The 25,487-nt window shown below is 43.2% G+C and overlaps 1 protein-coding gene across 3 annotated transcripts in view; it reads left to right on the forward strand.

Moving 5' to 3' along the window:
* Positions 1 to 25,487, forward strand: part of LOC146812348 (potassium channel subfamily K member 9-like) — a 228,336-nt gene that overhangs the window by 85,796 nt on the left and 117,053 nt on the right. The window contains exons 1-2 of one of the 3 annotated variants that reach the window (XM_085619339.1): positions 3,063 to 3,204; positions 4,977 to 5,353. In XM_085619339.1, the coding sequence (XP_085475465.1) occupies positions 5,053 to 5,353 (301 nt within the window). In that variant the 5' untranslated portion in view covers positions 3,063 to 3,204; positions 4,977 to 5,052. Of the gene's footprint in view, positions 1 to 3,062; positions 3,205 to 4,356; positions 4,415 to 4,976; positions 5,354 to 25,487 lie in introns of those variants that run through there. The other 2 variants (XM_085619340.1, XM_085619341.1) reach the window with 2 other exon arrangements.

Below are 25,487 nucleotides of genomic sequence, written 5' to 3' on the forward strand. Positions count from 1 at the left end.
TCAAAGCACCATCACATTCTCTCTATCCATCACCATTTAAGTGTATCTCTTGTACAGTGCATGCAGACACTAACATTTCAATATACCACAAGCTGCAGGTGGAGCAACACACAACCATAACAAGAACCCTTGGTGTCCATCGTACTGGGGATGGATACTCTAGGGTAAAATGAGAGAGGCTGTCACAGGAGATGTTGCCCTGGGCAAGCATGACTATTGTGTATGAACTGCAGACTTGTCTGTGTATGTGTGTGTGTGTTTTAGTAGTTCATATATAAGACGGTTTGTCTGCATGTGCATGGTTATTTCTGAGCATATATGTCCCAAAGTAATTGGGTAAGGGGGTGTCTGCTGTGGCATTTTTTTTACTGGATCAAATTTGAGGCAAAAGTTCCTGTTCATCCCAGTGTGCTCTCGCCCCTGGTTTATAACTTAAGGCGTTCCATGCAACCCAAACAAAAAACACACTTCAGGGCTTGGTCAGGGATGCATGGTGCCATGCAACACAATTCAATACCATGCATGTATGTGTGTTTCACAGTGTGCATCTCTATGTTTGCACTTGTCTGTGTCTGCCTATGAATGTCTTAGTTGTTTATGCCCCTGCATTAGTGGGTACATGTTTGCATGTCTGGTGCGTGTGCATGTGTCTGTGTGCTTCGGAGTGTCTTTGTGCAGAAGTGGCACTGCCAGTCATATGGACTGTAAATAGTCCTCATTTACAGGCATGAGGTTGTAGTTGAGAGACATATAGTTTGCTGTGTTAGCATTTAAGGACCTACTTGAGGTTTGAGACTGAATGTGAACATGTGGAACTTTTCCTAGGATGTGGATGATTACACATAATTTTAGTACATGGTCATGTTACCCATTCCCTGAACACATGATGGTATAGGACATTTGTGAGAATTCATATGATCTGTGGGGCTAGACATATACCTCTAAAGCTGGTTCTAGTATAGGATGGAAGCATATAGGTGTACCTGATTGCAGAAGAGTATATAAAGCTGAATCTGGGATTATGTTGGATGAGGTGTGAACAATGAAAAATAAGTCCAACCCTTAAAAAATGAGTGCCGATGCCCAAAGCCTGCAGCCAACTGCACAAACTAAGAGCTGTGCAAATAGATAGCATATGGGGCTAGTTTCCTTTTAATTATCCGTTTGTCAATATAGTCGCGGATTTGGTTAATATATCCAACTCAACACAGTATGTAATTGCAAAAATTACTCTAACGTAGTTGACACTGAATTGGGTGTGGGGTGTAAGTAAAAATGTTCAGTTCCTAGGATATTTTCAATATTGCTTTTTTACAAGCTAGCTGTTTGGGTAACTTGTTGGTTTATAATGTTTTCTGACTCCTTCCATGGCTAGTATAGAGCTTTCCACATTTTGAGAAGAACAGTTTTCAGTGATTTAAGCATGGATGTAGACCACTTATTTTGTGTTTTCCTGGTTTCTCAATTAATGGCTTTTGTTGAAGGAGAGTACCAAATATGCTTTCTGTGTTTGTTTTTTTAATTTATTATTTTTAAGTCGATTTCTCTTATACTATTTCTAAGTTTGACAGTGCAGACTTGATTTTGCATATTTACATGGGATCCCCTTCAAGATGTCATTTATTTATTTTGAGTTTTTGTAACGTGCCACTTAACCATTTGCCTTGCAGCAATAAGGAGAAACCCAAATAATGATTGTAGGGTTGAGAAAACGACTACAACTGTAGAAGAAGATAAATCCAGTGCCATAGTTCTGGTGGAAAGACTATGGTCCTAATTTTGAGCGCGGCAGAAGCAGGGCGTCTCCCAAACAGCGGTAATTGACCCGTGGACAGTGTTTAGAGCATAGAGACACGCTCAAAGTCTAAAGCAGGACCTCATTGTCCACATTCCAGAAACATTTCCAAGGAGAAAACAAGTTCAGCGTTGATGAAGAAGAACCACAGATTTTTCTTGGGGTTGACCGCTTTGTCTATGCATGTGCAGATGCACTAGATTTTCAACCAACTAATTCGTATCAAACTACCAATATCTTTCACAAAATCCATATATACGTTATATCTTTACTTCTACTACAACCATGCTTAATTTGTGCCGGTTGTGGGCACATCACTGACTTTTGGGTACAGAACTTAGTTTTTATAATTAGACTTTGACCCAGTGCAAGAGCAATAAAAGAAGAAAATTGAGAAAGGGAGAAATTGGGGCTAAAGAAAGAACCTGCAAGAGTTAACTAATGAGACTTCAAGTACATGTGTTAAACTAAGACGGTGGAGGTGGAACTAAGACTAGGAAATCTTTTTATTCTGTGTCCCTGGCATTTGGTAGCAACACGTCAGGCTCTTAAGAAAAACTTTGCCCCCCCCATTAACTTTTATCTTTTCTTTTACAAATTAATGACGGTTTTTAACAGTTACTTTGATATCTTTGGAGCTATATTCACTAAATCCCTTCTGGGTTCGGCATGAAGTAGATTGGAACCTATTGGAAAGGGAAGAGGGCTCTGACACTCTATTTGTGTCCCTTTTCCGATCTGTGTACTAATGCATCGCCTCCCTGTCATCTGTCTTTCAACTGTGACACAAATTACATTAGTGTCTGCCAAATAGCCTTTTTGTGAACTGCAGTCCTTTTAAGTGGCCGGCATCATCTCAGCATCATCTCAGCGATGAGTTCAATAATTCATGAAGGGCCTATGAGCGGAAAATGGAATTGTGTTGATAAAACAATGATTCCAGACTCACTTCTTTGATCTAATGGCTTCATGAACAGACCTTTCTAAATAAGTAATGTGTTTCCCAGCTGGCTCCAGCTACCCTCGGTACAGGGTGTGCTCTTTAAATCAAAGGCTCGCTGACACTAATTTGCGGTGACGCTAAGTGGAAATGCACTTTAAGGTGTTGTTCAAGGAAGGCGAAGGGGCATCACTGCAGTATTTCAGGCGCCTCGGAAAACGGCATGTCCAGAATCTAGCCTGGACCATTATTAATGATGCCGTGTGTGTCTTTAACGTCCTGCTGCTGCTTTCCTCAGCACCACTCGTCCGCTCGGTTGCTATGGAACATCTCCAAGGCAGTGTCTGCCCGAGCTAAGGGTTAACCAGGGCTCTGTGGCTGAAAGTGCTGAGGCAGCCCGCTGCAATCACTTCCAACCGGCAAGTTACGGCGGAGGGGAAGCAAGTGCTGGTACCCGCTCCAGCTGGAGGTGAGCCCGGCCATTTCCTGCTCTTTCCCCGCGCGATATATTTCTTGCGAGATCCCTCTCTGGAGAGCGTTCGCGCCTCGAACGCTTCATCAGCAAAATATGAAGATTTTATTCCGAAACTGCGGCATAGATGGTTTCAGTCGTTCCGTTGTTCGTCATTTTAAGGAGTTATTGAAAGACTTACAGGGCAGGCTATATTTAAGCAGGGGAGGGAGAAACGACGCCCCTTCCACAACCACTTGAGACAGAAGACATGGATTGTTGAGTGCCTCAGAAGTCATCCTTACTTCCAAAGCTGGGTGCCTCCGAATAAGTTTGCAAACATGCGCTTGTTCACTGTGGGATCTGCATTCGTGAATAATTTGGCAACATTGTTCCCATGTCTTCAAATCTAACCCCTCCCAGACGGGCGAGTGCCCTCGACCTCCCTGGCTGACACATGCACCCCATCTTCCCTTGCAGTATAGAGGAAATGAGCCTTTGGTGGTGCAAAACTGCTGCAGCTTCTCTTTATTCACATAATGGAATCATCAAAACACGCAGCTCAAGCGTAGCCAAGCATAATGTCATTATTTCCCAAATTGTCTGTAGCTCAAGTCCAGTCCTTAGTCCATAAGAAGCACCCTGTGACACTGCCCTGAGCGAATGCCCCTCATCAGCAGGGGTCTAGCACCTCCTGCTGCCTCCAGGCTACACCTTGCTACCAAGTGTTGTGGGCGGCCCTCGTGCATGACTCAGGCTGCAAGTGCCGTGTCCGCTCCTTGCTGACCCCTAGCCTGCGCCCCTGTCAAAAGTCATCCCAAGAGCATGCGTTTGAGCGGCTCCTATCTTTAGGTATCATCCTCCCTCGGCTGTCCCTTTGTGCTGTCCCTTCCACTGCGCCCCGCCTGAGCCCATTCGCTAACTGCCCGCAATAAAGGTACGGGTGGGTGGGCCAACAGCCAGGGCACAAGTTCTCTTCAAGGGACCCCATGCCCTTATAAACCTGTGGCGCAATCAGTGTCCCCAAGCCGATTGGTCGCTTCAAACAAAGTTGACCAATCAGTGCCCAGCTCAACTGCTGCCTGCTACGGGTTCAACCCTCCGGAAGGGGTCTGTCGCTGGCCCCTCATCGGCCCAGCTGTAACTCCCTGGCCCATGTGCTTTCATGTCTTTGTTACTTGTTTAGTTTTCTGTAGCTCTCATTATAGTCTCTGCAACACCTGTTTTGGTAAGACTCTTAGGTGATTTTTTTTTTCAGTTTTTTTTCTTTACGTTCAGCAACTAGCACACAGTTTCTTTACAAATATAAACATAGTTTCCCACACTGGTAAAAAGTAAGTATCGTTTGGGCCGGTGTCAGAGGAGGGTCATTTTTTAGTTAGCTGCAACTTTAATATTCCAAATTATCGGGACTGAATTTTATACATTATAGAGATTGCACCAAACTGGCCATTTGTCACTGGTGTCAGACATTTTTGCATCAGTCATGATACAAATATTTTCAACTACATCTTGTACAAAATGTATTATTTGTTCTTGCCAGTATTTCTGGTTTGATCATTCACTCATTGCTGGCGCTCACTGCAAAATTGACTAAAGTTTGTACAATCGAACTACTGAAGAATTGCCCTGTACTACTGCATTTTACTTTAAAATGTAACTCAACTTTGACAATCACATATGCTTGTTTGCTCTCATATGCTGAATTATTTAACCAATAGTGAAGGGATTTTTACTACATGAATTAATTAATTTCCACAATGACCTAAACTGAGATGATTTTTTTTCAGATCCGCGTATGTCAGTTTTGCGAACCTTGCCCGCTCACCATTCGCCATTGTCTCCTCAAGCTTTTTCCTGAGTTGAATGCTCTCCCTCCAAATTATGAAGAAGCAAAACATAAGGACGGTTTCCCTCATCCTTTGCATGTTCTCCTACCTGTTGGTCGGTGCCGCAGTCTTTGACGCCCTGGAGTCCGAGTCAGAGGCCTCCAGGAAGTGGGTTCTGGAGCAACAGCAAGCGGATCTCAAGAGGAAATACGAATTCTCTGATGAAGATTACCAAGATATTGAGAGGGTTGTCATAAGATCCGAGCCTCATCGTGCAGGAAAGCAATGGAAATTTGCCGGATCCTTCTATTTCGCCATCACTGTTATCACTACCATTGGTAAGTAACATAATTGCACCCTTCACTTTCTAATTATTCTATTTAAAATAAATGGCAAAACTTTTAGTTCGTCGAAATTTTCCTTGCGCATCCACCACATGATCTGTCATCATAAATGAAAAATTTAGATTTTTGGAATGGAGATTTGTCGATATTTACTGTCACAAAGGGACTAAGGAAATGCAAACCAAGAGGCCAGCTTTTCAATACTGGTAAGTTCTTGAAAGGAATGGGTTAAGAGAGGTTGCTACGGCAAGTGTAGTGGGCATGGTCTTTATTGTCATTTGAGAAAACTGATAAAGTTATGTAACTTTGTGGGTATTCATAAATATTCCACATGCTTTCTTGCACTCCAAGCCAGTGCTTAATTTCAGCAGGTGGTGTCCTGTGCTGGGCTTCAGCACCTAATTTTCAACACAGGCACTTGTGACAGCTGCCACAAGGTGGCGCTGTCTGGCTAATTCGGAGATGACCACAACAACAGGTCATTATTCATTCAATATACATTAAAAATGACTATTACCTGCCGCCCAAGTTATTCCTGTAAGTTTGGGGGCCTGAAATAGTCACATTTGTAGGAGTGTGATGGTTAGTAGTTGTGTTGCTATTATCGCTGGCAGCATGACAGGAGCAATATGTGGTGCATGCTGCAATGGCCTCCTGACTAGAGCCCTGGCACCAATGTTTTTTTACAAAATAAGTACTGCCCCAAGTGATCTTATAAATGTAGCTAAAAAAAGGAGTCTTGGAGTATACAGTTTGATTATTTTCCAAATACCACAACGTTTTCAGGCATTGAGGAGAAAGAATTTCTCTGTGTGAAAAGATGTGAACAGTTGGTGAAAATGCACATTTGCCTGTTCCCTAAATCTGCTGCTTGTCGATATATTGGTAATTTGGATGATTATGGCTAATGGAACGGTTGTCCCTCGACATTTGCAATTTCCATTAATTTCATAGTGTGCATCTGAGGATTTTTTGTGAATCCCAAAAATGAGTAAAATATTAAACTCTAAAGAGTGTGCCTTCCACACCACTCATGTTTTATTAACTCCATTGTCATTTTAGCACGCTTTCAAGACGACACAACAATATTCAGTGTTTATGAAAAATGCCCATATTAGTATCTCTTTAAATGGAAAATCTATGTAGGAGTGAAACTTGTTTCATCTAGAAAGCTTGTACTTTTGATGATAAACTCTCAATATTTAGGTTTTAGTCTATGTAAATCTTTTCTGGTTTAAATCATGACACATGCTTACTTGTACCAAAAGGAATATGGTTTCTACTTCTGCATTATAAAACATTTGGCAATATCTTCAACAACTGTTATTAAGAATCAACTCGCATCAGAAAGGGAGTGTGTAGTCAACAATGGTGGAACCATGGGAGTCTGCCTCATTGTTGGTAGAGAGAGAGAGTAGTAATAGTGCTAATTATCTTGTATTTTATGCAGGATTTATTAAACTGAATTCTGCAAGAAGTTGGTGAGAGCAGAGTTATTGCAGCAGTGTGTCCATATATTGTAGCAAATCAATGTATGTGTAAGGCTTTCATTTATAAAGTTGCCCTGCTTAAGTGCCTACATTTGTTTACATTTTAAGGCAGCAGAAACTTAACTAAAGTATTTCTAAAGCATTACCATTGGTCTTTCTTTTTACACTCATCAGCTCAGGACAGTTAACACTTTTACCCACTCATTATTTTTTTTTTTTTTTTTTTTTTAGTCCTCATACGCCATTATATATAGCCAAGATCAGCTTTCCTCTCTCTGCGGCCACCCCTACGATATATAGCGCCAACAGAAAGCAAGTGTTGATCTAGTCTTAATGGATGCACTTTGCACTAAACCTCTCCTAAATAGTCAGTTCAGTTTTTCTAACTGGGTGACCCTTGAAACTGATCTAAGAGGTACTGCAACTGTGCAAAGGCAAAATCATAGGACATATGGATCTCTAGATTCACAGCCCATCAAGCCAACCCATACATGGCAACCAGAAATCTTTCTTCCTTTTCCAGATTGCTCTATCTAATTTTATTGTATATTTGATGGCATTTACCCAGTCTAGAAAGGTCGGAGATGTTTTCTTGAGCCAAGATTTGCAGATTTCTCTACGCGCCAAGAGAACCAAGTAGAAAGACAATTTGCTTGTGTCCCAGGGTAGCGAGTCATAGTTTAGAAAAATTCCAAAAAATACAAAAAAAAATGCTCACCTGGCAATCGCAGTTTAGCATTACCTTCATACCTTCCATAACCGCTCCCCAGAAAGTGTGCAACATCGGGCACCCCAAGAACATATGAATGTCATCTGCTTTTTCCTGCTGACATTTAGGGCAGCTGGGAATGGGACCCTTGGAAAATTAAGACAGCCTGAGGGGAGACCAGTATACTCTGTGAAGAGAGAAGAGATGGTTCCTCTTTAAATTGGCAGGTGACACAATAGAATGTAGTAAATCAAAGGATACTTGCCAAATATCAGTTGGACTGTGTTCCAACGAGAAGTCTCCCCAGAGCTGAAATGGTAAGGTGAAATCTTCGTCTGTAATATCGATCAATAACCAATCGAGAATCGCTGTTTCCTTCTTATTTTGAGAATTCGTAAGCAGTGCTGACTCCAAATCATTTGAGGTGCCTACCGCAATGCCGATTGCCTGGCTCCAGCTCTTTATTTGTAAGTATTTAAATTTTGAAATTCTGCAATCCAGCATACTGTTCAACTCATCCCAAGAGATTAGGGAGCCCTCCGGAATAAGTGTTTCCCATTGATCAAACCCCGCCTCTTTCAGAGGAGTTGCCAATACGTCTTTAGTCCACTCCAGTGATCCTGGGGAGTCCCATATCGGGGCAGAGCACTGTAGTAACTGATTTTCGCAGCCTTTCTGACCTTATACCAGATGGACGCCATATCTCTTAGAATCTTAAGACAAACCTTTTTGCAGAAACGCGGGTCTCCAAACTTGAACAAAAAAGCTTGATCAGCTCCTTTTAGCTCACTTAGCAAAACTTTAAACATTCTACCTATGTCTGTGTCGTCTGGCTGGCTCAAGAGCATCTTCCCCGCCCGTGTTAAAATCACCCATGCATAAAAGATTAAATCTGGTGCACATAATCCCCCTTTGTTTTTCTTCCTTCGTAATTTTTTCCAGGAAATTCTTATGCCCTTACAAGCCCATATAAAAGAATTCATTTTAGCCTGTGTTTTCCTTAGAGCCTCCTGATTAAACGCTAAGGGAATATTCTGGAATAGAAAAATGAGTTTAGGTAGCAGCATCATTTTCACTAAGTTAACTCTACCTATGAGAGTCAGAGGGAGAAACGCCCAATAGGGTCATAGGAGATCTATTACATAGTGATCAAAAAGGCTTGGTTAAAGGTAGGAGCATACAGGATCTGACCTATAATCTGGTGGGGGCCATAGACTTAGCGACACTGCACAAATTGCCTTCGGCTATTGTTACCCTAGATGCCACAAAGGCATTTGATCGGGTTAACTGGGGGTATTTAGCCAAGGTTCTAGACACCTGTAACCTGGGCAAAAAAATTTGTAGCACAATTATGTCAATTTATCAAAATCCCATTGCCAGAATCTTGGTTAATGGTAACCTGTCGCCGGCTGTAACCATTAGAAGAGGGACAAGGCAGGGGTGTCCTCTGTCACCGCTATTATTCAACCTTTATATAGAACCATTTGCGGAAAGGATCAGGAAGCAATCTTGTATAATCCCCTTTAGGTTTAGAAACTAGGAAAAGAAAGTATCACTTTATGCTGACGATATGATGATCTATACGTCAGATGCGGCAGCATCTATCCCTATAATCTACAACATAGCCTCACAGTTCGGTCAAATTTCAGGGTATCAGATTAATCAGTCTAAGACAGAATGTATGGCATGGAATATGAATGTCCACCTCCCAATTTTGAAAAATGAGATAAGATATTTGGGTATCAGAAACACTCAAAACATAGACCAAATTCCTGAAACAAATCTACGTAGGGTAGACAAAGAAATTGCAGTTTCTTTACCCACTCATTATTAACGAGGATATGTAGGGTCTCGTTTAGGGCCCGGCGGTAAGCCTACCAAGGCTGTCTTCATCCATCCTGTGGCAGACTGCCCACCACATTTAGAAATGACCAGCACTCTTGTAGTTGACTTCTGACAAGTGTTCTCCACCACATGGGGAAAGCACTTTCATCAAAAAGGAGTGCAAGTTGGTAGCCTAATCATTGTGACCTTTCCAGCATTCTTTTTTGGTTATTCAGAAATAAACTTCAAAGCCAAGGGTATATTTCTGAATACTTAAAAGCAATTTGCTGACATAAGGAGCTTTCTGCAAAGAAGAAACCATTCACCAAACACGAACTGGGCTGCCAGAGCTGAAGAGAAGAACTTGAAGTACCAGCTAAAGAAGACATGAGAATAATCAAGGAGAAAAAGTAACTTGCAGATGCAAAGCAAGAGACAATAGGGAAGGCATATCAGCCATCATAACAAACAACTGTGTAAGGACAGAGTAAACAAAGTCTGTAGCATGTCTGCAAGAAGGGGCTCAAAGCAACAGAACAGCAGGAATAAAAGTGAAGGACAGTGACAATCATAAATAAAGCATAGACCACAGCATGTAAGAGCAAAGAACATTTATTGTGATGTAGAGTAAATTCATGGTGAGTCATGAGGCAAAACATTAAGAGGGGGTAGACTAGGATGCAGGAAGAGCATACTGGGCATCCTAGCTAATTTACTAACATTATATATTTGGAATAATACTACTTGAGAGTAGGAATGTTTAGGAGTAGATTATAAATAAGCTGTACACCTTAGAAAATGTGTAACTGATAGATATGATGGCCTCTCACAGAATACAAAGCCAGTCACAGTGGAGAGGGTGGCTTGATGTAGAGTAATGGAAAAGTCAGTTTGGGATTTTAGGATGGGATAGCTAGAACTATGCAAAACCAAAGGGGATGATGGACGGAGTGTTGAACATTGTAAGCACTCACCCAAATCAACTGATCTGGGTTTAATCCATCATCATTCTTTAGCTCACTCCGCCACCCCAGTTCAGACATGGCCATATGCAAATCAGTCTGACCCTGTGCCTGATGGGACAATCCAGTCCGAACTGCCAAGCCATGTTTTCCCTGGGCCGGAAACAAGCATCCTGGGACCGGTTTCTGGTTAATCAGCCATCATCAGCCAGGCTAGCTTGAATCCAGTGGCAAAGTGAGCAAGGGACCCACGTCTGGGCATACCCTGCCAACTTAGGGCGAACAAAGCAAAACCAAAGGGGATGATGGACGGAGTGTTGAACATTGCAAGCACTCACCCCCAGTCAACTGATCTGGGTTTAATCCATCATCATTCTTTAGCTCACTCCGCCACCCCAGTGCAGATATGGCCATATGCAAATCAGTCTGACCCTGTGCCTCATGAAACAGTCCAGCCCGAACTGCCAAGCCATGTTTTCCCTGGACCGGAAACAAGCATCCTGGGACCAGTTTCTGGTTACTCAGCCGTCATCAGCCAGGCTAGCTTGAATCCAGTGGCAAAGTGAGCAAGGGACCCACGTCTGGGCATACCCTGCCAACTTAGGGCGAACAAAGCAAAACCAAAAGGGATGATGGACGGAGTGTTGAACATTGCAAGCACTAACCCCCTTACAACTGATCTGGGTTTAATCCATCACCATTCTTTAGCTCACTCCGCCACCCCAGTTCAGACATGGCCATATGCAAATCAGTCTAACCCTGTGCCTCATGGGACAGTCCAGCACGAACTGCCAAGCCATGTTTTCCCTGGACCGGAAACAAGCATCCTGGGACTGGTTTCTGGTTAATCAGCCGTCATCAGCCAGGCTAGCTTGAATCCAGTGGCAAAGTGAGCAAGGGACCCACGTCTGGGCATACCCTGCCAACTTAGGGCGAACAAAGCAAAACCAAAGGGGATGATGGACGGAGTATTGAACATTGAAAGCACTCACCCCCAATCCCGAGTGGGAAGGGTATGCCCAGACCTGGGTCCCTTGCTCTCCATGCCACTGGAATCAAGCTATCCTGGCTGAAGAGGGGTGAAACCCCAAAACTGGTCCTAGGGTGCTTGTTTCCAGTCCAGGGAGGACCTGGCTTGGCAGTTCGGGCTGGACTGTTCCCATGAGGCACAGGGTCAAGACTGATTTGCATATGGCTGGGTTCAAACTGGAATGGCATGATGAGCAAAACAACGATGGATTTAGGCCCAGATCTCTGTACTGAGGTGAATGTATGACATTGTTCTGCATTCTGTCCATCAACTGTTGTTTTTGCATTTTTCACCCCGAGTGGGAAGGGTATGCCCAGACGTGGGTCCCTTGCTCTCCGTGTCAATGGAATCAAGCTATCCTGGCTGAAGAGGGGCGAAACCCCGAAACCGGTCCTAGGATGCTTGTTTCCAATCCAGGGAGGACCTGGCTTGGCAGTTCGGGCTGGACTGTTCCCATGAGGCACAGGGTCAAGACTGATTTGCATATGGCTGGGTTCAAACTGGAACGGCATGGTGAGCAAAAAAATGATGAATTTAGGCCCAGATCTCTGTACTGGGGTGAATGTATGACATTGTTCTGCATTCTGTCCATCAACTGTTGTTTTTGCATAGCTAGAACTATGAACACAGTACTTGGAATGTTGTAGTTGCTGATTAGTGAAGGTGGATACTGGTGAGACCCACAATTTTTGGAAAAAAATCTATTGTACAATTATGAAGTAAAATGACTAGACAATTGAGAGAAGGCAGATGAATGGACTCCTAATGGAGAGTTCTGCGTCAACGCTCTGAAAAGTAGGACAACCCGACCGGTAAAGAACAAGGATATCATGGCCCACACACCCAACAGCAATGCCACTGGACATGCAATGGTGTTAATGGAAAAAGGCTACGTCTCAGAGAGTGAGAGTTTTGATATTACAGTGCTATACGATATGCATGGGGACAAAAAAAAACCCTGTGCTGTGTCCCAAAGTGTGAAAACTGCAACAAGAAAACAGACAGGAGGAAGAAGGCTGCTGACCAAAAGTGAGAGATAGCTATTAAACAATAAGGGGAGCGGAAAGAGCCACACACTACCGTACGGACCATTTCTCCATAAATTTCCAACTTCACACTGGAGAACCGATTGTCCGCTAGAAAGCAGTCCCCGGAATGATGAGGACATGGAGGGAGGTATCGCTTCCCTCTTTCATGTCACACTTTCCTACCCAAACCTGAACAATGCACTCAGATATTAACCTGATCCTGGAAGATTTCCAGCGCTCCTTCTCCAAGGCTTATATAAATATCTTTGCTCCGGCAAAACTTAGCCGCCCAAAACCGAATAATAATTATATTAAATCGCAGTTCTTCTGACAATCCCTGGTAGAAAAGTCCCAAATAGGTCCAGAATATTGAAGTCTATAAATGATACGTCTTGTTGGCAAAAACGAAGAGTTTGAGGGAGGGACATTTGAACTGATCTTTGAGCAGGCTCTATAAGGTAACCCTGAACCCTGTCCAACACCCAACAATCTGTCAAAATCTTGGCCCCAGTTGAGACCAAAGTGGCACAATCTGCCACCCAGTGGAAGAGTCGAAAGGACAGAAGGATTTAACTGTGGGCGAATTGTTGGAGGAGTGAGTACCCCTGTTGGTGCCTCGGTTGTCACTCCCTTGGTAACCCCAGACCTTGAGGGGTAGAAGCCTGCTTTGGAGGGATCCTGCCCATAGTATCTGTCTCAAAGGAAGAAGCCTCTTTCAGGACCTTGCTGGTTTTAATGGCCGTCCGAACGCCCTCTGCCACTGCCTGCATGTCCAAAACGTGGGTTGAAAACCTTCTTCAAGGAGGATCGGGCCTTGTCAAACAAAAGCGAAAGGATTTTCAAATTTCCCAGTGTCTTTGACCAAGCAGTCCCCAAACAATTGCACCTCAGCCAAGGGGCCTGGCTCAGCTGTAACTAGTTCGACTAATTGGAGAGCAATCCGTAACAGTACTGATTTATGGCATTCAAAAGATATAGCACAGTTAGCATTGCCAAACTGACAAATAGCACACTGAGTCCGCCCAGTAAGGACCTCAGGAAGAATGTCCTCCTGCCCCTCCCCTTTCCTCCAGAATGTGGCCAAGTGGAATCAGTCACAGGGCTGCCCCTGTGACTGATTCCATTTGGCCACATTCTGAGGCGTATAATAAGTTGTCCCAAGGAGGTAAAGGGGAGGGGCACTAGGACGTCCCGAAAGTTCTTCAAGGCATTTAGAAATGGGCTGGAGAGCCGAGGTAAGTGCTTTGTCAAGGGAGCGCTGTCCCAGTGGTCAATTACCTCCACCAGGCCCTCATCATAATAATAATCTTCATTTTCATTAGGTCCATAAGACTCTAGGATTTTCCCAAATGTCTCATAGTCAGACATGGTTGTAAGAAGAGATAAGTCTCTAAATCTGAAGTTCTCAGAGTGAAGCATGGGTAACAAGCATGGAAAAAAGGAGGGGGAGTGGAATAGACCCTGATAAAGTGAGCATTAGTCAGGTGCAGATGGCGTGGATTGGGGGAGGCGGGGCGGGCAGGGGGACAGGGAGAAGCGGCTGTAAAAAAAAAAAAAAAAGAATAAGAAAGAACTTACCTTCTTGCAGTTTTCTCGCCGCGTCTCTCCTCCGTAGTCCTTCGCTCAACCAGTCTCCCCTCCGGAGCCCCTGCTCCAGCCGAAACAAGAAGCACACTTAGGTTCCCTTGAGCCGATCGTAATGCTGCAATGCACAGCACTTTTGATTGGTCTGAGCGCCGTGGTTCGGCGCTCAGACAGGCAGTGGGAGCCTGGGCATGTTCTCCACCCAGGCTGCAATACAGTCTGGGTGGAGAACATGCAAAGTGTACCTCAATGTATGGCCGGCCCAAGACGGCCAGCCAATCATTCATGCGCACTTACAGGGTGTGCCTACCACTCCTCCCCCTGCTCTGGGAGCAGAGCAGCCCCGCAATGCAGAGGCGACGTAGCAGGAACAAATAAAATGATAATAACCTTGAGTTATTTTCATTTAATTTTTCCTTTATTTCACTACTTAAAAGCAGTGAGGCGACACTGCTCCCCCTTACCAGACGAGCCCCCACTGCCATTATTACAGCTCTGAGAGACTATGCTATGTTGACCCCACCCCACTCTGTGATGAGGCGTCAGTAAATGAGACTCTGCCCTGGGCAATTCAGGGTTTAAAACTGAAGCGCTCATGTCCGAGGCTATCAATGACGCTTTCCTGTCATGTCATGTCATGAGGGGGAGGTCAAGGTACTTTGCCAAACCGGGGATGTCACACCCATAGGGTTGTAACATCTTCAGCCCAGCAAAGTTCAGTACCGGAAGCCAGGCGTCTGTGTATTTAGTGCATGTATAAACCCTGGATGACTGACCTGAACAAGAAGAGTGTCTGTCAGGCTGACCTTTGCTCAGGCTGACAGACACACTTCACAACGGGGAAAAGGTAGAAGGGTGGGGCCCTCGGCCTAGAGGATGGGCTGTGCTTGAAAGGACCGAGAGTGAGCAGGGACTTCAGAGCATTGTGCCAGAAAACACTTTACAGTTCTCTTGTTCAGCAATCTCAGACTGCTTGGTAATAAACCCGCAATGCATTTTGGCATTTGCCATTTTATCTCAATATTCACTATACCTAGCAGTTCATCAAAATGCACTAATATTAAGCCATGTACCTGCAGTTTGCAATTAAATACTAATATATTATGCAATAAAACAAACTTTTTACCTAGCTTTGTTTTAATGTATTGCTTGCTTGGTGTGTGTTTGTTTGTTTATATTTGCCAATGTTTGCATTTAATCTGATTCAGTATTAGTGCGATGAGAAACATGAATGAATAAATGTGTAAAGTTTAAGTTTGTCGTCCATGAATGTGTCTGCCCTTCACATTAGCTTAATATGTACATTTTGTGTAATTTCAATTGTATATTCATGGATGGTGATCTCAAAAAGGTGTCTGGTATATCCTGTGCTGAGCTAGCGCCTTGAAACCCTTCGGTGAAAGTCTTGCGCTTTATACATTTCTTTTTCATTTCATTTCATGTTCAATGCAATGCTAATGACCAATTCTGTTCTATAACATTGCCAAACAATAACTGGTCTAACCTTTATCCCATTAAAACTGAGGTCATTATATGTCATCTTGATCTCAGAATGTATGGCCTTCATTTCATGGGGGTTTATCCAAACTCTTAATTCTATATACAAAAAAATGCTTGCTTGCATTTTAGATTCCCAGAATTTAGAATGTCCCGAGGCTGTCGAGGTATTTAATTTAATTTTTACTATATAAGACTTTGAAACACCTCTATCTGGAATTTGACTTCAGTGGTACCTCACCTTGTTTTGTGCAACCCTGATTATTACAGTAGTTTTATCTATAATTTCAGTATAGACCTCCAGCAGCCTCTGCAGTGCTTCAGAACAGCAGCTAGGGGATGGAATTGACAGTAGGGTTAAGGCAGTCACAAGGGTCCTAAAAAGGTATGAGTTAAGTATGGGTTTCTCTGTAGAAAGTTTATTTTCAGACATTTGGCATTCTTTCCAGGTTTAGGGGAGTGAGACTACCACAGTGGTGAGCTGTGTGAGTGACATGACCTCTTAGCAAAACAAGTCTATCATCAGTGCAAAGTTATCCTGTCCTGGAGCCAGCTGTTGCCTTTATTTAGGCCTACAAGTATCTACTCTGAGGCTGCAAATCCAGAATGCTGCAGCCCACTTTTCACTGAGACCTGCCCATTCTTTGGCTCCTATTGCCAAGAATTGCTCATTTGTAAGGAACTATGCAATATGCACCAAATACATTTTCAGTGTCCTTCTCTCACCTCCCTCATACCCTTCTTGATCTGTGAATTCACCAATGCATAGAGACGTGAGCTCCAATCCTCAAACTACTTGTTGGTTTATGTGCCTCTGAAAACAAGAGGCGGGCCATTCAAAGACCCTATTTATTTAACTAAATGAAGATTATGTTGGAATTATAAAGGCTTGGAAATTTGTACTTTCAATTTTTAAGCCATACTGCTATTTGAAATGACTGCTTCCCATTGCTCTTTTCTGAGAGACTTCAATGCCAAGACTCTACACTCATAACACACATGTGATAAGTATTCTAACATAAGAAACCTGTTATTCCAAATGACAAACAACTTGCAGCCCAGTTACCTGCAGTATATGCACAGGCAGGGGTCTGAACAATCATGGATGCTTGCTACCCATCTTTTGCCTCTGTTTGAAGTGTTTCACAAACTATACATTCCCCCTATTTAGTAGCCTTCTTATCCATGTCTTGATCTACGTCTTCAAAGATTTGAGGTGGGCGTGACATTTTTCTCAGGCAGGGCCGGCTGTAACAAAGTTTGAAGACCACTGGTATAAGCTCCCCTTTGCAGTCCCATGTGCCAACAATGGCTGAGAGGAAGCATGGCATGCGATTTGCATTTTGAGGTGCCCACTCTATGAGGGATGTTCATGGCAAAGAATTAGTTCACATTTGAATGTGGTATATTGCATAAAATGTAATAGAATACACACACTACCCTTAATTATTCAGAGTGCAGCAAACTGAAGCCCTAGTCTAAATAAGTTGTGCCTAAGTCACAAACTGCACTTTTAGTAGATTTTGTAGTACTGCAGCAGTACTACAAAACCTACTACAAAGTGATATTCACAAACTGGACTATTTGAAGTAACATACTTTTGTAGCAAGTCATTACTTCCATTATTTTCTAAGAGAGAGTATTGCATTATGAGCATTTGGCCATGTGCAGTGCTGGACTTACAATAAAAGTTTAAGCTTGCTACAAAAGTGTAAGTTACTAGAAAAATACAGTAATGCAGTTTGTGAATACTGAAAATGAATAAACGTACTTAAAAAGTGAACATTAAAAACAGCAAGGTGACTAGGTCACAAAATTGTGCAAAATCGTGTGTGCCTAATTGATTCGAAAGCAGAAATCTTGAGGGTGCTCCAAGAAGAAGTGGCCACCACACACTCTAAATAAGGAGATACCATCTCCAACAATAATTTCTTAAGGTCCTCTCAGCACCACAGAGTAAAATGTATAATATATCCCAAAGTCCAGCATACACAATAGTTCTTTATTTTTTGTCTTCATATGCATCTAGCAATCTTGACAAGTCTCGTAGCCATACTAGTTGACAACAAGTGTTTCGTCGATATGGTATGTCCGGTAAACATCATTTACCACAAACACTTTCCCCCGCAGGCAATTACAATGTGGTCGTTAAGTCGACCGCGTTGTAACAACGCATACCATTACTCCGCAAGTCGGAACAATGACTTGTGGAGGGGTCAGAAGGTGTTGAATTTAAAATCCAACACCTTCCCTACTGTTGCACATACTGGAGTTGGAATAGTAAATTATACTATTCCAACATCCAGCGCCCCCCCCCCCCCCTAGAGCACGTTGTTGTTACGACTTGCGGGGTAATGGTATGCGTTGTTACAACGCGGCCTTTGTAGCTACCACGTTGTAATTGCCTGCGGGGAAAAAAGCATACGTGGTATGTCCACCACTGACTTCATCAGGGCTACATATAAACAAAATATTACCATATATGAACAAATCAGCTATCTGAAATGTAATAGTCCATAACCATTACTCTGGTGCTGGAACTGTTAAATATTTGCCTTCTCCAATTTATTCAGGAGGAGAAGAGTTCCATATTTTTGGGGCAGATCCTGCGAAGGCTCGCTTAGCGGTTTTCTTTTGGTTGAATTTTTGGGTCTTCTGCTGTAGAAAGCTTGTGCTTCAATAAGGTCCAATCCCATCAGATAGAGCCAGTTTATGGGCCAGGTAAGGTGGAGTGTTATGGTGAAGCGCTTCATGTGTCATGCAAGCACTTTTGAGATGGATCCTTACCTCATAAGGTAGCCACTTCGGTGTTTGCAGGACAGGAGTGATATGATCACTTTTTTCGAACCTGTGATGATCCGAGCAGCCACTTTCAAGGTAGCCTTTGAAGGTGCTAGTTTTATTTTTGGTAGGCCCATGAGGGTAGCACTACCATAGTCCAGTTTGGAGACCCCAAGTGTGTGAACTGCTGTCTTGAGATCTGTAGTGGGAAGGAAAGGGTTTAGTTTCCTTAGTGCGTGAAGTTGATGATTGGCCCCTCTGGTGGAGGCACTGATGTGGTTCTGCATGGGGAGGTTATTGTCTAAGATTATTCCTAGAGAATTTTCTAATTCAATGATGTGTGAGTCTTAGTTCAAGGCTGTAAGATGGGAGAGTCATTTTTTGATGTTAGAGGTGGTATTGGGTGGAAAGATTAAGAGGAATTCACTTTTGAATGTGTTAAGTTTGAGGTGGTTATGAGCCAGCCAATGTTGTGTTTTGTCAAAGAGTTATTGAGCATGCTGATGTCTTCTGGTGAGGCAATTTTGAAGCAAAGTTGCATATCATCAGCATACATGTGGTAGGAGATGTTATAGAGTTTGAGGATTTCGGTCAGGGGTTCCATGTACAGGCTGAACAGGGTGGGGAAAAGAGTTGAGCCTTGAGGAATTCCGATCGTGACTAGTGTCTGGTTGAATAGGATGTGGTTGATTAAGAAATCTGTTGTGTAGGAATGAGAGCTATTTTACCATAGTGCCAGAGAGACCATTCACCAAACGAAGAGATTTATAAGAATCTCATGTTTGACTGTGTCAAACACAGCTGATAGATCAAGTAGGATTAATAAGAAAGATTAATTCTGATCGAGTAAAAGTAGAGAGTCATCGACAGTGTTGACGAGGGCGGTTTCAGTACTGTGATCTGGTCTGAAACCAGACTGGAATTCTTCAAGAAGTTGGAATTGCTCGATGTGACTGCAAAGTTGTAGATGCACAAGTTTTTCCAAGATCTTGGCCAAAGTTGGGATGTTGGAAATTTGGTAGTAGTTGTTAGGATCAGACTGGCCTGAGGCTGCAGCTGACCCAGTTGGCTGCAGAGGAGAGAAAAGCTGAGGTTGAGAGATCCTTGACAGACAAAAGGATCTTGCTGGCTCATGAACTGAGTCTCAAGGAGCTGGACTTGAAGGCTAAACACCTGGGAGAGTCTAGCAGAAATGATGGCAGCAAAACTACTGTGTCCAGTGTTGAAGAAAAACATCACATACCCAGAGAATTGGTGCCTGACTTCAAGGAAGGGGATGACATAGACAGATGGTTTCAGGCATATGAGGTAGCTCTAGAGGTGCATTTTAGCTTTGGCAGTCATTGGTTTCAACAGGATAATCTCTATTTTGAAGTGGCCATGACCTGGAAACCACCCCAACTAGAAGGACGTAGCCCAGTGTTGAGGGAATGGCTGTGCCAACCTGGAAATCAGGCTTTATATTTTGCAGGGAGCCAGCAACCACCTCTTAGACACAAAAGGAAGGACCCAGGGTTACGCTGATCTTGCATCGGAGGGTCAGCGAGGGATGGGGTAAAAGAATGTCGTCTGGGATCTTGGTCAAGGGGATAAGGACCAGCGAGCATCGGGATCAATACCGGCCAAGAAGAATATGCACTTTGCGGCATGGCAACGCTGTAAACAGCAAAAAAAGTCCGAAGCAGGGAGGGAAAGTTGGGCTACCGATGCTTACCACCTTCTTGTTCAAGCCATATGGCGTCAACATGTGGGACTCCGGTATCGATTGGTGATCCCTGGAAGCATGGTCATCAAATGTTGCGGTTGTTGCAGAGAAAATGTTACAGATCAGATAATATTCCGAATCCAGCTTCATTTGAGATGTTGTTGAAGCAATAGTAGTAGGGTTGCAAAAGCGACAGGGCACAAATGGCAGGCTTAACCGGAATTTAAACAAAAAAAGTGACACCGAGCCCGGGAGCCTCTTCAAGGCATGACCTTGCTGGGGCCGTCTCCCTTGCACTGATTTTCCCCCCCAGACCATGTGCTGCTACATTCTTCTGGACCTTATACGTTTCCCCAACCACTGTACCCTGCACTGCTCCATACCCCCATGTGATCTTATGCATGTTCCTGGACCTTGCACTTTTGACTCAACTCTTTGCTTTGCTGCCTCCCTCCGCTCCATGGACCCTATGTTGTTCCCTCTCCCAAGACCCGGCATTGATACCACCCATTTCACCCTGCCAAAAGGGCTTATCATTTTGGCTTTTTTAAACTGAAAAGGTATTTGCCCAGCTACACTAACACAAAACACTGGTGAAAAATGAGCAGTAGTAGTGCAAGCCTCACTCTGTGTGGTTAATCCGTACCTGCTACTGCTACCCACATACTACCATGTCTGTATTTCAATCAAGCTTGCAAACAATGTTTCATTGTCCAAAAGCCAAAACAGTTGACATTGACATTACTTGAAATGCTTTATGAGAAGCAGTAGGAATATCACACACCTAGCAAAACCTAAAAGCATCTCTCAGGTTACACACTCAAGCAAACTCAAGGACACCCTCCCTCTGTCTTCACCCCTTTTTGTCTTTGTGCTCCATGGACATAATCCAGTTACAGACTGGTTGCTGTAGCAGACACATAGCTTCATTAACTCTCTCACTGGGCCTGGCTAAACCTGTCACCTGCAGGTGTCACCGTTTTCCTGGTAAATTCCCAGCTCATTAGTTTTTATGTTTGAAAGTGGAATCAGATAATGACAGCCCCAAACGACCCTGCAAAGGTTTACCATTGTTGATTATTTAATTATCTACCTTCACATAAGGGCTAAGCAAACCCTGACCTTTTAATTGAAATTGGGACCCATTGTTAGATAAACATTGTAGGGGCAGCTTTAAAGATTTTTGTACTTAAGAATTGCCTATGTGCTTAATCAGAAGTGTCTTAATGAAAGCTGAATTACAGCGACAGAATGTACATTTTAAAGCATTTGCCTGTTTATTTAATCAGCAGTCTATTCATGAAATCTGAGTATTCTAATGGCAATCAAGTCTTATTATTAGCACTACTTTGCTATCAATAGCTCAAAAATCCTTTGACTTCTACAGACAAGATGTGCAAGCTAACAAAGCATGTGTACTTTCTCCACAAAATTTGATTTTTAACAACATTATTAAATATGTCTCTTCTTTTTACTACAGACTATATTCCAGTATTTATTTGTACTATAGTCCAGTATTTGCCCTGCTACTTTCAAAAAACTGTTCCTGTTTGAAAAAGCATTGTTTTCATAATAACTGCTCAAAAATAAACATTTAATAAAAAATAAATGAATGGTGTCGTGTAATATGATCCCATATTGTCATCTTGGGGTTCAGAGGCCATTTACAGAACATTTGGCCTTAAATCTCATGATCTATGACGCCACCAGGACTCCTTAATGGGAATATAGAACAATATTGCACAGGTGAAATCGACAATGATGGCATTTAACAGATCATGAGTGATCTCATATGTGAGGTCATAAGCAGCGTTCGACACAGACCCAAGATGTGACTAGTGTACCTAACTATAACTGCCAAATATCAGTTTTGGTTTTGGAACTATAACTTGATCATTCACTTTAACTGTGCTTTTTTCAAAGATACAAATAAAGGATGTAGCTGAAAAGTGAATTATTCGGCATATTCTGTGGCAGTATTATTTCCATCCATTTGAGCTAGACGCATTTTTGTGAAGTATAGAAATTATGTGACAAATACTCGAAAGCCATAACTATGTGGTAAACGCCCCACCCACAGAATCACATAAATCCTCTAGCCCTCTCCATTGTCAATTGATTATGAATAATGTATTCATAAAAGGTTAACAAAGCCTAAACATTCCAGTTCTATTCAGTGTTCATTATTGTTGCACTTTGAAGACAACAACTTTTACAAGCTCACTACACCAAAATAAACATGTAATATAAAAAAATATGTGAAGGGTAGCATGGTATATGGTCCAATATCGTAATCTCGGGGTTCTGCTGTCATTTGCAAACCACTTAGCATCGTGTTTTATGATGTCACCTGAATGCCTGAAAGGCTACATTGGACCAAATAACACAGTTACCCTCTATGTATTAAAAGTATGGATGTTTTTAATGCACAAAATAAACTGGTATTTGAGCCATATTTTAAACAGAAGCATGAAATATGGAAAACGTTTCTGGGTTCCCTTTGAAATACGGGTTTCATTATCAAAAAGCCAGCCTTCAAAACACTCTGCAGAGATTTACCATTGTCAGGGCTACTAAGACTATGCAGCAATAAAGGACCAAATTATGCGGTAGGGTTATAATAATTAGACGGAAAGGCAAATTATGTGGCATATTCTCTGGCAGCATTTTTTTTCACCTATTTGAGCTAGAAATTACACTTTTGTTGAAACATAAAAATTATGTGACAAAAATATGTGAAAATAATTCTGTGACAAATGTGATAAGTCTATAATTATGTGGTAACTGGTGAGAGATAAAATCTTCTGCCATCACCATTTTCCTTTATCAACAAATTATTCTTTAGAGGCAAACAAAACCAAACATAATTCCAATCATTGCCCACTGTTTACTGCACTTTGGGGAGAACAGTATTTTGAGGATTGCATACCCCAAAATAAACATATATGATAAAACTGAATAAAAGGTAGCATGTGCCATTTCGTGGTTCTAATGACATGTATAAACCAGTTGGGCTTTGGCCTCATGATTTATGGTGTCACCAGAGTGCATAGATGCAATGTTGATCCATATTACACAGTGAAATGCAGGTGCACCAACTGCAATTTGCTATTTTGACCATTCTTGGATCTGGGGAGGGCCCACGATTTCCAAGCAGCAAAGACCCTCAAGTCAGTCATAATGTCCATCTGCGAATGCGCAATTAAAAATGTTCATATGTGCAACTTTCAAGTGCTCATGTTTGATTCGCCATCTGCTAATGTAATGTGCAGCGCTCTGATACCCTCTCGGGTCATGTTCGCGCTATATAAAACTTTCTAAATAAATAAAGGTGTGTGGTTCTGGAGGTTTGGACTATTGTACAAAATGGATGGGTGTTTATGAATTGTTTGTTACTCCATGAAATGCCTTTTTATCAGAGCTTAATTTGAGCTGGTGGTTTCCGGTGCTTGGCACCGACACTTAATTGTCAGTACCAGAGCTTGCCAGACATGCTGCCACAAGGTGGCCCTGTCTGGCTAATGTACAGAAGACCACAACAACCGTTAAGTATTAATTCAATATCCATTAAAAATAACAATTACCTGCCGCCCATGCCATTCTTATAGCTTTGGGGGCCTGGAATAGTCCAAATGGTCACACTTGAAGGAGTGTGATGGTTAGTAGTTGTGTTGTGACTATCATTGGCAGCATGGTAGGAGCAATGTGTGGGACATGCTGCAGTGGCCTCCTGACGAGAGCCCTGGCATTCATTTTCCACAAATTAAGCACCGCTTTGTATTATTCGGGAAAGTACATGTCGGAATAGTCACGTGTGAAATCTAGAGGCACTCACGGGTCCCTCTGGCACCTGTAAAGCTTCGTTGGTTAAACATTCAGAAACAACACCAACACGTTCCTTGAGCACTTGAAATGCATTATGTATCTGTGTGACAGGCAATAGCTGTCAAATTCTTTGGATAGGTTCATCAAGACCCTTCAGGAATATTTTGTGTTCTGGCTACTAGAGATGTTGACCTTTGCCCCAGACAGGTTTCTGCTTTTGCTTCAGGGTGAGTGGAACAGTAAATAAACATGCAGGAACTAATGTCCACCCGGGTCCCGCACATTTACATGAGCTGTGTCTGAATCAGCAGTGCCATTAATAGTAAGAAAGTCACTGCCCTTCACCAGAATGGCTGACTCAGTGGGAGAGCGGTGACCTATTTTTGGCCTCGTTGGCAGGCTGCGGTGTAAGTGTCTAACAAATGGAGTGGGGTTCTCACTCTGAGAGTGTGCATCACTGGAGGTAGTGGAGTGAGTCAGTTGTGTCGGGGAGAAGGCATTGTGCGTGCAGTAGAGAAGTAAGGACCAGTCTGGTCTCCTCACTCTCTAATGTGGGAAACAGTGGGAACAATGTGGGCAGGGCCACACGTGTTCCAACAACGCAAGCGCTACCACACATATGTGTGGTTAAGGCAGTGTGCGGTCTAGCTGCTGCTAGGCGGAAGCAGGAGGGAACGGGAGAGGATGCGGTGAGGTGAGGTTTTTTGGGAGGTGCGGGGTAGTTTTTAAGGGTTGGGGTAGTTTTCAGGGCTGGGGGTTGGAGAAGCTTTTGGGGCTCGGGGGGTCAGGGTAGTTTTTAGGGCTTTGAGGAGGGCGGGGTAGCTTTTAGGGCTTGAGGGCAGGGAAGTTTATAGGGATCGGGGGAGGATGTTGGTTTTCAGGAGGGAGGGGGCAAGTTTTATGTCTCAGGTCAGGAGCTTGGGGCCAGTTTTAGGGCTCAGGGTGGGGGGCAGGGATCGGGATACTTTTTAGGGCTTGAGAGGGCAGGGTAGTTTTTGGGGCTTATGGGAGGGGGGGTCGGGCTAGTTTTTAGGGCTTAGGGGAGGGCGGAGTCTTTAGGGTTTGGGGCAAGGGAAGTTTTTAGGGCTTGGGAGAGGGGGTTGGTTTTCAGGAAGTAGGGGGTAGTTTCAGGTCTCGGGCAGGGGTCGGGGTCGGGTGGTGGGACTTACCTGATAAGTCTTAACCTCGACTCTGTCTTTGACATACATGCCTTAACAACGCATATTTTGTTGTAAATGCATGGATGGTGAAGGTATATGCGTGGCTAAGACTTGAGTGGTTAAGACCGCGTGGAACCGGCATGCGTGGTTCTGTCAAATGCCAATAACCGCATTGAGTTACAATAAACTATCCAGTGCATGGGAATAACTTACAACATAGGAGTATTCTCTAAATCTAGGAAAAGGTTCAATAAGGCAACATGCTGCAACATTGCATACTCCACAAAGACAGCCCCAGGATACACTCCTATGACAAGGGTGTGTCCTGTTGGGCATGCAAAGGTGAGTTTGTACACAGTGCGAAGTAATATTTGAGGGATGGTGAAAACAAGTCTATAAGGCCAATGGCACGCACTGAGCATTAAAGATTCATAGTTATCTGGGGATTCTAAACAGTCCGAGCCCAACAGATAGTGAAAAGGCAGCAGGGTGGTTGGGACTCTAGGATAGAGTCTACAAGACTCTGACATACA

Source organism: Triturus cristatus, chromosome 7, assembly GCF_964204655.1.
Source record: "Triturus cristatus chromosome 7, aTriCri1.1, whole genome shotgun sequence".
Classification (NCBI taxonomy): Eukaryota; Metazoa; Chordata; class Amphibia; order Caudata; family Salamandridae; genus Triturus; species Triturus cristatus.